The sequence below is a fragment of the Salvelinus fontinalis genome, chromosome 15 (assembly GCF_029448725.1).
Source record: "Salvelinus fontinalis isolate EN_2023a chromosome 15, ASM2944872v1, whole genome shotgun sequence".
Lineage (NCBI taxonomy): Eukaryota > Metazoa > Chordata > Actinopteri > Salmoniformes > Salmonidae > Salvelinus > Salvelinus fontinalis.
The window spans coordinates 5,291,097-5,306,992 of NC_074679.1; the positions used below are offsets into that span (position 1 = coordinate 5,291,097).

At 44.4% G+C, this 15,896-nt stretch overlaps 1 protein-coding gene and 1 non-coding gene across 2 annotated transcripts in view; one reads left to right on the forward strand and one right to left on the reverse strand.

Moving 5' to 3' along the window:
- Nucleotides 1-13,795, reverse strand: part of sos2 (son of sevenless homolog 2 (Drosophila)) — a 113,550-nt gene extending 99,755 nt beyond the window's left edge. Inside the window, exon 1 of the mRNA XM_055862509.1 lies at nt 12,761-13,795. Coding sequence (XP_055718484.1) covers nt 12,761-12,844 — 84 coding nt within the window. The 5' untranslated portion in view covers nt 12,845-13,795. The remainder of the gene's footprint in view (nt 1-12,760) is intronic.
- On the forward strand, nt 3,828-3,903 carry trnaa-ugc (transfer RNA alanine (anticodon UGC)). Its single transcript has one exon. It is a non-coding gene; the product is annotated as a tRNA-Ala (tRNA).
- Nucleotides 13,796-15,896: the final 2,101 nt, after the last annotated feature.

Sequence of the window (15,896 nt, forward strand, 5' to 3'; positions counted from 1 at the left end):
ATATCATACCCCCAAGACAAGCTAACCACTCACCATTACAATAACAGGGATGGTTAGCATTTTATATCATACCCCCAAGACATGCTAACCTCTCACCATTACAATAACAGGGAGGTTAGCATTTTATATCATACCACCAAAACATGCTAACCTCTCACCATTACAATAACAGGGATGGTTAGCGTTTTATATCATACCCCCAAGACATGCTAACATCTCACCATTACAATAACAGGGAGGTTAGCATTTTATATCATACCACCAAAACATGCTAACCTCTCACCATTACAATAACAGGGATGGTTAGCGTTTTATATCATACCCCCAAGACATGCTAACATCTCACCATTACAATAACAGGGGAGGTTAGAATTTTATATCATACCCCCAAGATATGCTAACATCTCACCATTACAATAACAGGGAGGTTAGCATTTTATATCATACCACCAAAACATGCTAACCTCTCACCATTACAATAACAGGGATGGTTAGCGTTTTATATCATACCCCCAAGACATGCTAACATCTCACCATTACAATAACAGGGGAGGTTAGCATTTTATATCATACCCCCAAGATATGCTAACATCTCACCATTACAATAACAGGGAGGTTAGCAAATCTAGAATTGGCTTCCTATTCCGCAACAAAGCATCCTTTACTCATGCTGCCAAACATACCCTTGTAAAACTGACCATCCTACCAATCCTCGACTTCGGTGATGTCATTTACAAAATAGCCTCCAAAACCCTACTCAATAAATTGGATGCAGTCTATCACAGTGCCATCCGTTTTGTCACCAAAGCCCCATATACTACCCACCACTGCGACCTGTACACTCTCGTTGGCTGGCCCTCGCTTCATACTCGTCGCCAAACCCATTGGTTCCAGGTCATCTACAAGACCCTGCTAGGTAAAGTCCCCCCTTATCTCAGCTCGCTGGTCACCATAGCAGCACCTACCCGTAGCACGCGCTCCAGCAGGTATATCTCTCTAGTCACCCCCAAAACCAATTCTTCCTTTGGACGCCTCTCCTTCCAGTTCTCTGCTGCCAATGACTGGAACGAACTACAAAAATCTCTGAAACTGGAAACACCTATCTCCCTCACTAGCTTTAAGCACCAGCTGTCAGAGCAGCTCATAGATTACTGCACCTGTACATAACCCATCTACAATTTAGCCCAAACAACTACCTCTTTACCTACTGTATTTATTTATTAATTTATTTTGCTCCTTTGCACCCCATTATTTCTGTCTCTACTTTGCACTTTCTTCCAATGCAAACCAACCATTCCAGTGTTTTTTTTAGTTTTTATTTTACTTGCTGTGTTGTACTCACTTCGCCTCCATGGCCTTTTTATATTTTTATTTATTTATACATATATCTGTTTGCCTTCACCTCCCTTATCTCACCTCACTTGCTCACATTGTATATAGACTTATTTTTTTTATTTATTTTTTTTTCACTGTATTATTGACTATATGTTTGTTTTTACTCCATGTGTAACTATGTGTTGTTGTATGTGTCGAACTGCTTTGCTTTATCTTGGCCAGGTCGCAATTGTAAATGAGAACGTGTTCTCAATTTGCCTACCTGGTTAAATAAAGGTTAAATAAAATAAAAAAATAAATAAATAAAAATTATATCATACCACCAAAACATGCTAACCTCTCACCATTACAATAACAGGGAGGTTAGCATTTTATATCATACCACCAAAACATGCTAACCTCTCACCATTACAATAACAGGGATGGTTAGCGTTTTATATCATACCCCCAAGACATGCTAACATCTCACCATTACAATAACAGGGGAGGTTAGCATTTTATATCATACCCCCAAGACATGCTAACATCTCACCATTACAATAACAGGGATGGTTAGCATTTTATACCATACCCCCAAGACAAGCTAACCTCTCACCATTAAAGTAACAGGGGAGGTTAGGATTTTTTGGGATGGTATGATATTTATGACTAACTTTCTCACTCGTCAGGATTATCCGTAACCATGGTAGAATCCACATTAATATAGAAGTGTTTAGAAACCTATTTTTATTTCCAATAAAAGTGATTCCAAAATGACACAATACGTCATTTACCATTCATTTTTATGTGGGCCCCAAAATAAATCTGAAAGTGGTTCCCACTTCACAAGCTTGATGTAATCAGTGTGCTAGGAATACGGGACCAAATACTAAACGTCACTACTTTAATACACATAAGTGAATTTGTCCCAATACTTTTAGTCCTTGAAAATGGGGGGGGATGGGGAAGGGGGGGGGGGGGGACTATGTACAAAAAGTGCTGTAATTTCTAAAACAGTTCACCCAATATGGATGAAAATACTCTCAAATGAAAGCTGACACAGTCCTGCTCTTTAACCTCATAGTCATTGTATAATTTCAAATCAACAACACATGGGTCACTGTCCCAATACTGTTGGAGCTCACTGTATGATCTGAATCTGACTGGAGGACAACAGGAGATGAACTAGAAGGATGCACTGGATCGCACTGTCATTATGTGTAGACGCGTCAGTTATATTCAAAAGATGTGAGATACAACCACAGCACACACAACTTGGCACACCTCTACTAAAATGTAAATATAGATGCCATTTGATTGAAGTTATCGCGCTCTTGCTAAACCTGTGTTGACACAACATGCTTATTACCTGGATCATTTGTGATCGGATTAGAACACCATCCTATTCATTTAACACAGAGGCTGTCCTATTCATTTAACACAGAGGCTATCCTATTCATTTAACACAGAGGCTGTCCTATTCATTTAACACAGAGGCTGTCCTATTCATTTAACACAGAGGCTGTCCTATTCATTTAACACAGAGGCTATCCTATTCATTTAACACAGAGGCTGTCCTATTCATTTAACACAGAGGCTATCCTATTCATTTAACACAGAGGCTATCCTATTCATTTAACACAGAGGCTATCCTATTCATTTAACACAGAGGCTGTCCTATTCATTTAACACAGAGGCTATCCTATTCATTTAACACAGAGGCTGTCCTATTCATTTAACACAGAGGCTATCCTATTCATTTAACACAGAGGCTATCCTATTCTTTAACACAGAGGCTACCCCCCCCCCCCCCCCCACCACCACCCTCTGGTTCACCTTCCAACAGGACAACGACCCTAAGCACACAGCCAAGACAACACAGGAGTGGCTTCGGGACAACTCTCTGAATGTCCTTGAGTTGCCCAGCCAGAGCACGGACTTGAACCCGATCTAACATCTATAGAGAGACCTAAAAATAGCTGTGCAGCGATCCTCCCCATCCAACCTGACAGAGCTTGATAGGATCTGCATAGAAGAATGGGAGAAAATCCACAAATACAGGTGTGCCAAGCTTGTAGCGTCATACCCTAGAAGACTGATGGCGCCGACCGAGATGGCCGCCTCGCTTCGCGTTCCTTGGAAAATATGCAGTATTTTGTTTTTTTATGTGTTATTTCTTACATCGGTACCCCAGGTAATCTTAGGTTTCATTACATACAGTCGGGAGGAACTACTGAATATACGATTAACGTCAACTCACCATCGTTATAACCAGGAATATGACTTTCCCGAAACGGATCCAGTGTTTTGCCTTCCACCCAATACAATGGATCTGATCCCAGCCGGGGACCCTATGCGACGCCGTAAAAGGGGCAAACGTAGCGGTCTCTTGGTCAGGCTTCGGAGACGGGCACATCGCGCTCCACTCCCTAGCATACTACTCGCCAATGTCCAGTCTCTTGACAATAAGGTTGATGAAATCCGAGCACGGGTAGCATTCCAGAGAGACATCAGGCCCCGTGTGGCTCAGTTGGTAGAGCATGGCGCTTGCAACGCCAGGGTTGTGGGTTCGATTCCCACGGGGGGCCAGTACAAAAAAAAAAAAAAAAAAGTATGAATGTATGTACTTGTAAGTCGCTCTGGATAAGAGCGTCTGCTAAATGACTTAAATGTAAAATGTAAATGTAAATCAGGGATTGCAACGTGCTCTGCTTCACGGAAACATGGCTAACTCAAGAGACGCTAACGGAGTCGGTGCAGCCAGCTGGTTTCTTCATGCATCGCGCCGACAGAAACAAACATCTTTCTGGTAAGAAGAGGGGCGGGGGGGTATGCCTTATGATTAACGAGACGTGGTGTGATCATCATAACAACACACAGGAACTCAAGTCATTCTGTTCACCTGATCTAGAACTCCTCACAATCAAATGTCGACCGCATTATCTACCAAGGGAATTCTCTTCGATCATAATCACAGCCGTATATATTCCCCCCCAAGCAGACACATCGATGGCCCTGAACGAACTTTATCTGACTCTCTGTAAACTGGAAACCACACACCCTGAGGCTGCATTCATCGTAGCTGGGGATTTTAACAAGGCTAATCTAAAAACAAAACTCCCTAAATTCTATCAGCATATCGATTGTGCTACCAGGGCTGGAAAAACCCTAGATCATTGTTATACTAATTTCCGCGACGCATATAAGGCCCTCCCCCGCCCCCCTTTCGGAAAAGCTGACCACGACTCCATTTTGTTGCTTCCAGCCTACAAACAGAAACTAAAACAACAAGCTCCCGCGCTCAGGTCTGTTCAACGCTGGTCCGACCAATCTGATTCCACGCTTCAAGACTGCTTCGATCACGCGGATTGGAATATGTTCCGCATTGCGTCCAACAACAATATTGACGAATATGCTGATTCGGTGAGCGAGTTCATTAGGAAGTGCATTGACGATGTCGTACCCACAGCAACGATTAAAACATTCCCAAACCAGAAACCGTGGATTGACGGCAGCATTCGCGTGAAACTGAAAGCGCGAACCACTGCTTTTAACCAGGGCAAGGTGACCGGAAGCATGACCGAATACAAACAGTGTAGCTATTCTCTCCGCAAGGCAATCAAACAGGCTAAGTCCCAGTACAGAGACAAAATCGAGTCGCAATTCAACAGCTCAGACACAAGAGGTATGTGGCAGGGTCTACAGTCAATCACGGATTACAAAAAGAAAACCAGCCCCGTCGCGGACCAGGATGTCTTGCTCCCAGACAGGCTAAACAACTTTTTTGCCCGCTTTGAGGACAATACAGTGCCACTGACACGGCCCCCTACCAAAACCTGCGGGCTCTCCTTCACTGCAGCCGAGGTGAGTAAAACATTTAAATGTGTTAACCCTCGCAAGGCTGCAGGCCCAGACGGCATTCCCAGCCGCGTCCTCAGAGCATGCGCAGACCAGCTGGCTGGTGTGTTTACGGACATATTCAATCAATCCGTATCCCAGTCTGCTGTTCCCAAATGCTTCAAGAGGGCCACCATTGTTCCTGTTCCCAAGAAAGCTAAGGTAACTGAGCTAAACGACTACCGCCCCGTAGCACTCACTTCCGTCATCATGAAGTGCTTTGAGAGACTAGTCAAGGACCATATCACCTCCACCCTACCGGACACCCTAGACCCACTCCAATTTGCTTACCGACCCAATAGGTCCACAGACGACGCAATCGCAACCACACTGCACACTGCCCTAACCCATCTGGACAAGAGGAATACCCATGTGAGAATGCTGTTCATCGATTACAGCTCAGCATTTAACACCATAGTACCCTCCAAACTCGTCATCAAGCTCGAGACCCTGGGTCTCGACCCCGCCCTGTGCAACTGGGTCCTGGACTTCCTGACGGGCCGCCCCCAGGTGGTGAGGGTAGGTAACATCTCCACCCCGCTGATCCTCAACACTGGGGCCCCACAAGGGTGCGTTCTGAGCCCTCTCCTGTACTCCCTGTTCACCCACGACTGCGTGGCCATGCACGCCTCCAACTCAATCATCAAGTTTGCAGTCGACACTACAGTGGTAGGCTTGATTACCAACAACGACGAGACGGCCTACAGGGAGGAGGTGAGGGCCCTCGGAGTGTGGTGTCAGGAAAATAACCTCACACTCAACGTCAACAAAACAAAGGAGATGATTGTGGACTTCAGGAAACAGCAGAGGGAGCAACCCCCTATCCACATCGACGGGTCAGTAGTGGAGAAGGTGGAAAGTTAAGTTCCTCTGTGTACACATCACGGACAAACTGAATTGGTCCACCCACACAGACAGCGTCGTGAAGAAGGCGCAGCAGCGCCTCTTCAACCTCAGGAGGCTGAAGAAATTCGGCTTGTCACCAAAAGCACTCACAAACTTCTACAGATGCACAATCGAGAGCATCCTGTCGGGCTGTATCACCGCCTGGTACGGCAACTGCTCCGCCCACAACCGTAAGGCTCTCCAGAGGGTAGTGAGGTCTGCAGAACGCATCACCGGGGGCAAACTACCTGCCCTCCAGGACACCTACACCACCCGATGTCACAGGAAGGCCATAAAGATCATCAAGGACAACAACCACCCAAGCCACTGCCTGTTCACCCCGCTATCATCCAGAAGGCGAGGTCAGTACAGGTGCATCAAAGCAGGGACCGAGAGACTGAAAAACAGCTTCTATCTCAAGGCCATCAGACTGTTAAACAGCCACCACTAACATTTAGCGGCCGCTGCCAACATACTGACTCAACTCCAGCCACTTTAAAAATGGGAATTGATGGAAATTATGTAAAAATGTACCACTAGCCACTTTAAACAATGCCACTTAATATAATGTTTACATACCCTACATTACCCATCTCATATGTATATACTGTACTCTATATCATCTACTGCATCTTGCCATCTTTATGTAATACATGTACCACTAGCCACTTTAAACTATGCCACTTTATGTTTGCATACCCTACAGTACTCATCTCATATGTATATACCGTACTCTATACCATCTACTGCATCTTGCCTATGCCGTCCTGTACCACCACTCATTCATATATCTTTATGTACATATTCTTTATCCCTTTACACTTGTGTGTGTATAAGGTAGTAGTTGTGGAATTGTTAGGTTAGATTACTTGTTGGTTATTACTGCATTGTCGGAACTAGAAGCACAAGCATTTCGCTACACTCGCATTAACATCTGCTAACCATGTGTATGTGACTAATAAAATTTGATTTGATTTGACTGTAATTGCTGCCAAAGGTACTGAGTAAAGGGTCTGAATACTTATGTAATTTATTTTATTTATTTATAAATTTGCCAAATTTATTTAAAAAAAATGTTTTGCTTTGGGGTAAATGTTTTGCTATGGGGTATGTGTAGATTGATGAGGGGGAAAAAACTATTTTAAATCAATTTTAGAATAAAGCTGTAATGTTACAAAATGTGGATAAAGTCAAGGTCTGAATTCATGTCCCAAAAATACAGACTATTAATTTTCATTTGACACCTAATTTAATATGCTCCTATGAACTTCACATATTGGTGCTCATGGTCCTTTTACATGGAATTACCCAGAAACACAGCTGGCTTACAAGTCTGTATGGTTAACAGGTTCAAAATGAGAGCCAGCGAGAGGGGGAGGAAGAGAGAGGAAGATATAACTGCCACAAAGAGACAGACTGCACATGTCCTCTGGCTCAAAATGTTTCCCGCCTCGCAAGCTTCTATTAGGTTTTTGAATATCAAGTTGTCTATTTGGAGAAGGGGAAACTACACTATGAGACAGCGGCAGAGAAGCTCACTGTTCTTTAGGACCAGATACACACTAATATATGAAGATATTAAAGAAATAGACGGGTTAACTGACAACATCATGAAAATGATGTAATCGTTTCAAATGGAGGAGAAAGCTGTGTGTTGTCATGATTCTGGATGGCCAGATACAATGTAGACCATCCAATCATTACCCCCATTAACGAGCTCCAAGTTACTTAGGCCTTGTTGTGATTCTGGATGACCAGATACAATGTAGACCAGGTATTGCCCAAACTTCTTTGATGTCAGATCTACTCCCCCCCCCCCCCCCCCCCCCCCCTCCCCCCCCATTTACAAACCTGATGGAGATCTACCAGTCTCTAAACAAACCTTCAAACAGTATGAAAAGCCATCACACCACTGAGTATGGACCTGTTGCTATGATACCCAAATATAAGGTGGGACCAATAAATCGTTTTCCACAAATAAGTGCAACTCATTTCATTTCCTACCTTTTAGTGTGACTTTTGGTATTGGGTGGAGGCACGTCGTTTGTCATAGTCAGGGCTGTAAGCAGCTTGTTGCAAGTCTCATGCAAGTCTCTCACAAAGTGGTCATCACTCATAGTAGATCTGTACTTGGACTTTATTATTTTCATGTGAGAAAATGTAGACTCACAGAGGTAGGTTGATCCAAAAGGAGCTGATAAGTTGAGAGCACAACTTCTTATGTTGAGATACTTCTCCTGTAGCAGTAGCTCCCTGAACTCTTCCTTCATCTCAGTGGTTGCCCTTGGATTTCAGCTGAATGTCATTTTGAAAGGTTGCCCTTGGATTTCAGCTGAATGTCATTTTGAAAGGTTGACAATTTCAGTTTCTGCTATAGTTGTGTCCCAACTGAAAAAGTGGTTCCATTTTTGAAGGCAATGACTTCCACATTTATGTCTGTGCCAAAACGGAAAGCACATATAAGTGTCAACAGGCTCAAGTGATGCAAAGTCAGCGAAGCGACTGTCAAACTCAGATAAGATGCTCTGGACTTGCTCCCACGTAACGTCCACTGTCAAGCTGTGGCTGTATCCTTGTCTTGACGTTCAAGCTCTGAATGCATGTGTTGAAAGAAGTGCAGGTCCTTACGTTGCAGCTTTCTCGTGAGCAGTTGTAAACTCAGCAAAAAAAATAAACGTCCTCTCATTGTCAACTGCGTTTAATTTCAGCAAAATTAACACGTGTAAATATTTGTATGAACATAAGATTCAACAACTGAGACATTAACTGAACAAGTTCCACAGACATGTGACAAACAGAAATTGAATAATGTGTCCCTGAACAAAGGGGGGGTCAAAATCAAAGTAACAGTCAGTATCTAGTGTGGCCACCAGCTGCATTAAGTACTGCAGTGCATCTCCTCCTCATGGACTGCACCAGATTTTCCAGTTCTTGCTGTGAGATCTTACCCCACTCTTCCACCAAGGCACCTGCAAGTTCCCGGACATTTCTGGGGGGGAATGGCCCTAGCCCTCACCCTCCGATCCAACAGGTCCCAGACGTGCTGAATGGGATTGAGATCCGGGCTCTTCGCTGGCCATGGCAGACCACTGACATTCCTATCTGGCAGGAAATCCCGCACAGAGCGAGCAGTATGGCTGTTGGCATTGTCATACTGGAGGGTCATGTAACGCTCATTCCTTTGATGATAAACGCGAATCCAACCATCACCCCTGGTGAGACAAAACCACGACTTGTCAGTGAAGACTCCTTTTTGCCAGTCCTGTCTGGTCCAGCAATAGTGGGTTTGTGCCCATAGGCGATGTTGTTGCCGGTGATGTCTGGTGAGGACCTGCCTTACAACAGGCCTACAAGCCCTCAGTCCAGCCTCTCTCAGCCTATTGCGGACAGTCTGAGCACTGATGGAGGGATTGTGCGTTCCTGGTGTAACTCGGGCAGTTGTTGTTGCCTTCCTGTACCTGTCCCGCAGGTGTGATGTTTGGATGTACCGATCCTGTGCAGGTGTTGTTACACGTGGTCTGCCACTGCGAGGACGATCAGCTGTCCGTCCGTCTCCCTGTAGCGCCGTCTTAGGCATCTCACAGCACGGACATTGCAATTTATTGCCCTGCAGGTCTTCATGCCTTCTTGCAGCATGCCTAAGGCACGGGCATCTTTATTTTGGTGCTTTTCAGAGTCAGTAGAAAGACCTCTTAAGTGTCCTAAGTTCTCATAACTGTGACCTTAATTGCCTACCGTCTGTAAGCTGTTAGTGTCTTAAAAATAAAAAAAATAAAACAGTGCCATCTGTTTTGCTTAATACAAGGAATTTGAAATTATTTATACTTTTACTTTTGATACTTAAGTATATTTAAAACCAAATATTTTTACTCAAGTAGTATTTTACTGGGTGACCTTTCACTTATACTTAAATAACTTTCTGTTATGTATGACAATTGGGTACTTTTTCCACCACTGCAAATTGAGTACAGGAAATACCGCAATAATAAAAGTGCTGAAATGTGTTTTCGTTGAACTTGAATTGAACAGTATGAACCAATCAGAATGGAGAGACTCATTGAAATCACTTAGAATGTTTGCGTTGTCACCCTAGGATCACTCACTACTCATAAAGCACCCTGGGGTCACTCACTACTCATAAAGCAGTCTGGGACCACTCACTACTCATAAAGCAGTCTGGGACCACTCACTACTCATAAAGCACCCTGGGACCACTCACTACTCATAAAGCACCCTGGGACCACTCACTACTCATAAAGCACCCTGGGACCACTCACTACTCATAAAGCACCCTGGGACCACTCACTACTCATAAAGCACCCTGGGACCACTCACTACTCATAAAGCACCCTGGGACCACTCACTACTCATAAAGCACCCTGGGACCACTCACTACTCATAAAGCACCCTGGGACCACTCACTACTCATAAAGCACCCTGGGACCACTCACTACTCATAAAGCACCCTGGGACCACTCACTACTCATAAAGCACCCTAGGATCACTCACTACTCATAAAGCACCCTAGGATCACTCACTACTCATAAAGCACCCCAGGATCACTCACTACTCATAAAGCACCCTGGGATCACTCACTACTCATAAAGCACCCTGGGGTCACTCACTACTCATAAAGCACCCTGGGATCACTCACTACTCAAAGCAAATGTAGAACTTGTATTATTCAAAAAGTAAAAATACCATCATATACCGCCATACCATTCTTTTTTTTCTTTTTTTAAATAGATACAGTGATATAATATTTTGGCCCTAATGTAGACCAAGCATTACCCCATTAACGAGCTCCAAGTTACTTAGGCCTTGTTGTGATTCTGGATGGCCAGATACAATGTAGACCAAGCATTACCCCCATTAATGAGCTCCAAGTTACTTAGGCCTTGTGATTCTGGCCAAACAGCTACCAACAATAGCAAGAAGCTGTCATGTGGGGAATCTTATGCGGCTCGTTTCAGCTAGTTTCATTTTGTTCTTGATACCATGTCTTGCTGAGGTGCTGTGGCTGATGCCACATCTATGCTAGTGTAACGACCCTGGGTTTATAAGCGCGGAAATCGACTCTGCCGCTGGAGCATGCTTTTGCGGCACAGTCGATAGCGCGCCGGACCTCGGGCTAGGAGGTCGAGGGTTCGAGACCTGCTCCCTGCTGTTTCATTACATTGGTGTCGGAAGTGATCGGACCTCGCATCCACGACAGTGCGTGTGCTTGGCCGATGAGCGCGTTCCTGTAAGACGTAAAGTCGCAAGCTAGCGCGAGGACGCGCTCTTTGAAAGGAGGGAGTAGTGTAACGACCCTGGGTTTAAAAGCGCGGAAATCGACTCTGCCGCTGGAGCATGCTTTTGCGGCACAGTCGATAGCGCGCCGGACCTCGGGCTAGGAGGTCGAGGGTTCGAGACCTGCTCCCTGCTGTTTCATTACACTAATATGGCTAAAAATTCACTAGCTAGCTAACCAACAATTGTAACGATGCATTTGAGACAACACGTGTCCATTGTATTTACGTTTTCAATAAAACATTGGAGACTAAATATTTTACATGTCAATCTTAGCCACGTGTCAAACTCATGCCACGGAGGACCGAGTGTCTGAGGGTCCCTTGTGCTTGGTTGATCAATTAAGGTCACTAATTAGTAAGTAACTCCCCTCACCTGGTTGTCTAGGTCTTAATTGAAAGGGGAAAAAACAACAGACACTAGGCCCGCCATTGAATGAGTTTGCCATGATCTAAGCCAGCGTGTCTGTTGTGCAAGTGTCAGTTTTGTTATTAAACAACCAACCCAGCTATACTGAGCGTTTGGATGTGTCTTATTGAATTGGGATAAGCAAAGGATGGGGTGCATTTGAGCTAGGCTAAATCTCAAAGTGCATCATCTCCTTTTGCTTGTTCTCTACAGTGGACCTGGCTGGCAGCTACTGTAGGAAATGTGGATGTAGAACAATATTGACTGAAGCACCGCTGCAAGAAGATGCCCTATTAGAACCAATAGGCCCATTCACATTAATGACGGAAACTGTTGCGTCAAATCGCTAATCAAAATGTTTAGGAGGACTGTGCGGTGAAGTTGCTTGTCATCTCGAAACTTCCTTAATAAAAAACACAGTTTTGAAACCTGTGACTTGAGAAACAGACACTAAACATGGACTCATGTTGCTTTTGCCTAGTAAATAACAGGCTAATCCATATTGTGAGAGGCTGAGGGATAGACGGTTTGTGACAAACCTTTTACACAAGGCAAATGCAGCATTACAAGGTAGTTAACGATTAAGAGCCATCCACTCAGTTCGGCTCTGATCTCAACTAAGGTTATTGGATGACGTAACTCTTGTTTCACTTTTACATTTAGGCCTGCATCTGTATTGAGATTGGATGCGTAACAAAACAAGAGTCAAAACATTATCTTCTTGAAAACGAGGAAGGACCATCAGATTCTGCCTACAACATGTAGACATTTGACGCTCTGACTAAGAGCCAAGTTGCATATTTTTTGTTGGCCTTTGTTAATTCAGTATAATTTACAGTGGGCAACATGTGTATACAATTATAATTAAATAAAAACAGTTGCTACAGACATGTCAGTAACTATTGCTTTCATCACTTCACCAACTAACCACGTTAAAGATGCTTAATATGGTTGATAAATTTACCTTTCGCAATGCTTGGACGAAGAGGCCTCGCCATTTGTGACTGTTCTCGTCACTTGAAAAGTCGTATATTTGTTGCGGCTGCATGGCTCCTTACGTTGCCGTGATCCGGGATGGATTGTCAGCATCGGCCCCGGGTAGTCCTTGTGGGTGGGTCAGTCAGTCCAGGCACGGTGGAAAAGTCAGCTTGAGGTAACTAAGATATTATAACACTAGCTAAACCGTACATCAAATCGAGCACGGTTTGGTAATGCTAACTAGAAAGAAAAAAACATGTATTACTGTTAGCGAGCTAATTTAAGTGCAAAGCCTATATAAGCTAATTAGCGATAACCTGCTATTCAAATTTTACAAAGTGCTAGCTAGCTAGGCTAGCAACTCACTTGTTAGCGGTCTCATTTACTAGCTAGTTAATATGCTAGCTCGCCTAGTGCGCTAGCTAATTAGTTAGCCAACTCAGGCTTTCCTTTCAAGCGTTTCTAGCTAGCGAGCTAGCTAATAAACCAATTGTTAGCTAGTTAGCTAAGCTAACTGGCAAACTCTATGCTACTTTAGATAGTTAGCCTGGTAGATAAACAAATAAACATATAGCCAGCTAGTTAGCCATTTCAGTTAAATGTCACGACTAAACGTATAATGTTACTACCTATACTGCCTATTGTAACTTAGGCTTAGCGCTATCACCTGGTAGCTAGCTAGCTAGCTAGAGAGAACACATCTGTATGCAAAGGCTGTCTATCATGGCCTTGGTGCACTGTGAGTTAGCTATGTTGTGGCACAAGACTATTCATTCAATTCCAAAGGAGTAAACTTTCTCCTGTGTTTACTTCAACAACCATCATATTTTCCGCGTCGGTTAATCGCGCACTTCAATAACAATCCCATTAGAATAGTCAGAGGCATGTTTATCCAGTGTCCAGCGGCACAGAAGCGTTTGTTGATGTGTTTTTGTTATCGTTGGAGATGTTCGTCCCTCAACTCCTAACTCAACGTTCGTGCGTGTCTGCCCGAATCTCGGCCAGTCACTTGTTCACTTTGCGTCCTGCGTAGACAGGCAGTGAGTCTGCGTAAGCACAGGCAGGGGAAAACCCACTTTTGTCCAGGGAAAGAGTGGGTGACCACAAGTTTGTGTACCTCATTTTATTTATAGTTAACAAAATAAGTATACCTTGCTAGTATCATTATTGCTTATGACAATAAAAGACAGCCTCAGATTTTTTGCATGATTTCAATTGATCCACCTTTTGAAATGAAGCAACTCAGAAACCGAAAATAACATTTTAAAAAAAAACATACTTCATGGGAAAATATTTAACATATGACTATGTTTGAACAGTAGTGGCTGTAATAAAATAGGGCTTACATGATTTCCCTGTGAGTCAACAGTTTGGTTACTGTACTGTAAGATCCTGCCCCCATGTGGCTATAAAGTGACCTTGCTCACAAACTCAGTGAATGATTCGAGAAATAATATACACTTGGTGTACAAAACCATTAGGAACACCTTCCTATTATTGAGTTGCACCCCCTTTTGCCCTCAGGACAGCCTCAATTCGTCAGGGAATGGACTTCAAGGTGTCTGAAAGCATTCCACGGGGGATGCTGGACCATTATTGAATGTATGTTTGTTTATTCCATATGTAACTCTGTTGTTGTTTGTGTCTCACTGCTTTGCTTTATCTCGGCCAGGTCGCAGTTGTAAATGAGAACCTGTTCTCAACTGGCCTACCTGGTTAAATAAAGGTGAAATAAGAAATAAAATGTTGACTCCAACGCTTCCCACAGTTGTCAAGTTTGCTGGATGAGTGGATGTCCTTTGGGTTCCATTTCTACAATACAGTTGGGAAAAGGAAAAGGGGGGATACCTAGTCAGTTGTACAACTGAATGCTTTCAACTGAAATGTGTCTTCTGGCATTTAAACCCAACCCCTCTGAATCAGAGAGGTGCGGGAGTTGATAACAGTTGCTACGAAGCCAACCTTACTGAAGCATATATCACTCGTTGGCTGAACACTTTGTGTTGGCACAGATTCCCTACTCTCACAGGGATCCTCTCAGGAACCCTAACCCTTGACCCCATGCTCTACTTTCTTCACTGCCTCGGCATACGACACCTTCTGCACTCCTCTGACCACCTCCACTTGCCTCTCTCGCCCCGTACACTTCTGATCCCCAGCAACATGGGCACCCTCACAGTTGACATGACCTTTGTCAGCTAAAAACTCAAAAACGACTGACAGCGACTGCTGTTTCACCACCGGGTCTGCGAGGCACCAAATGGCAATCGCCACAAACACGTCAATTTCTCCACCTGCACACTTGAAGCTACCTCAGAAATCATACCTTTTAATGTTGCTCTATTCTTAAACACAAAGCAAGAAAAAAGATCTTGACCCAAGTTGCCGCTCCCTCTGGTCGGAAGAAACACAAACATCACAAATCCACAACAGGTTACCGTCACTGATTCAACTGCACCCGACTCCTTCCTCACCCACCCTGAAGCCACATATGGATCCGCCAAAAGGCAAGGATCCACTTTCTACAAAAATGAAACTCCTACTGGAACAGATTCTTCTTTATCATGCCCCTGGATGGCAGGACTCCGAGCTCTTTACCACACCTTCTCTCGCCCTCATTCACTTCCATTTCACCTCCAGAACTCCGTCTGGTGCGCGGCTCACTCTGCGCTTGACATGAATCTTCTTCGATACACCATGTCCATTTTTAGCACCATCTTCCTCAAATTCAAATCCAACCTCTTCTTCCCCCCCATCCATTCCTCCCCCCCATCCATTCCTCTCCCCCCCATCCATTCCTCTCCCCCCATCCATTCCTCTCCCCCCATCCATTCCTCTCCCCCCCATCCATTCCTCTCCCCCCATCCATTCCTCTCCCCCCATCCATTCCTCTCCCCCCATCCATTCCTCTCCCCCCATCCATTCCCCTCCCCCCATCCATTCCCCTCCCCCCATCCATTTATCTCCCCCCATCCATTCCCCCCCCCCCATCCATTCCTCTCCCTCATCCATTCCTCTCCCCCCATCTATTCCTCCTCCCTCCCCTCCATTCCTCCTCCCTCCCCTCCATTCCTCCTTCCTCCCCTCCATTCCTCCTCCCTCTATTCACCCTCAGAAATCCA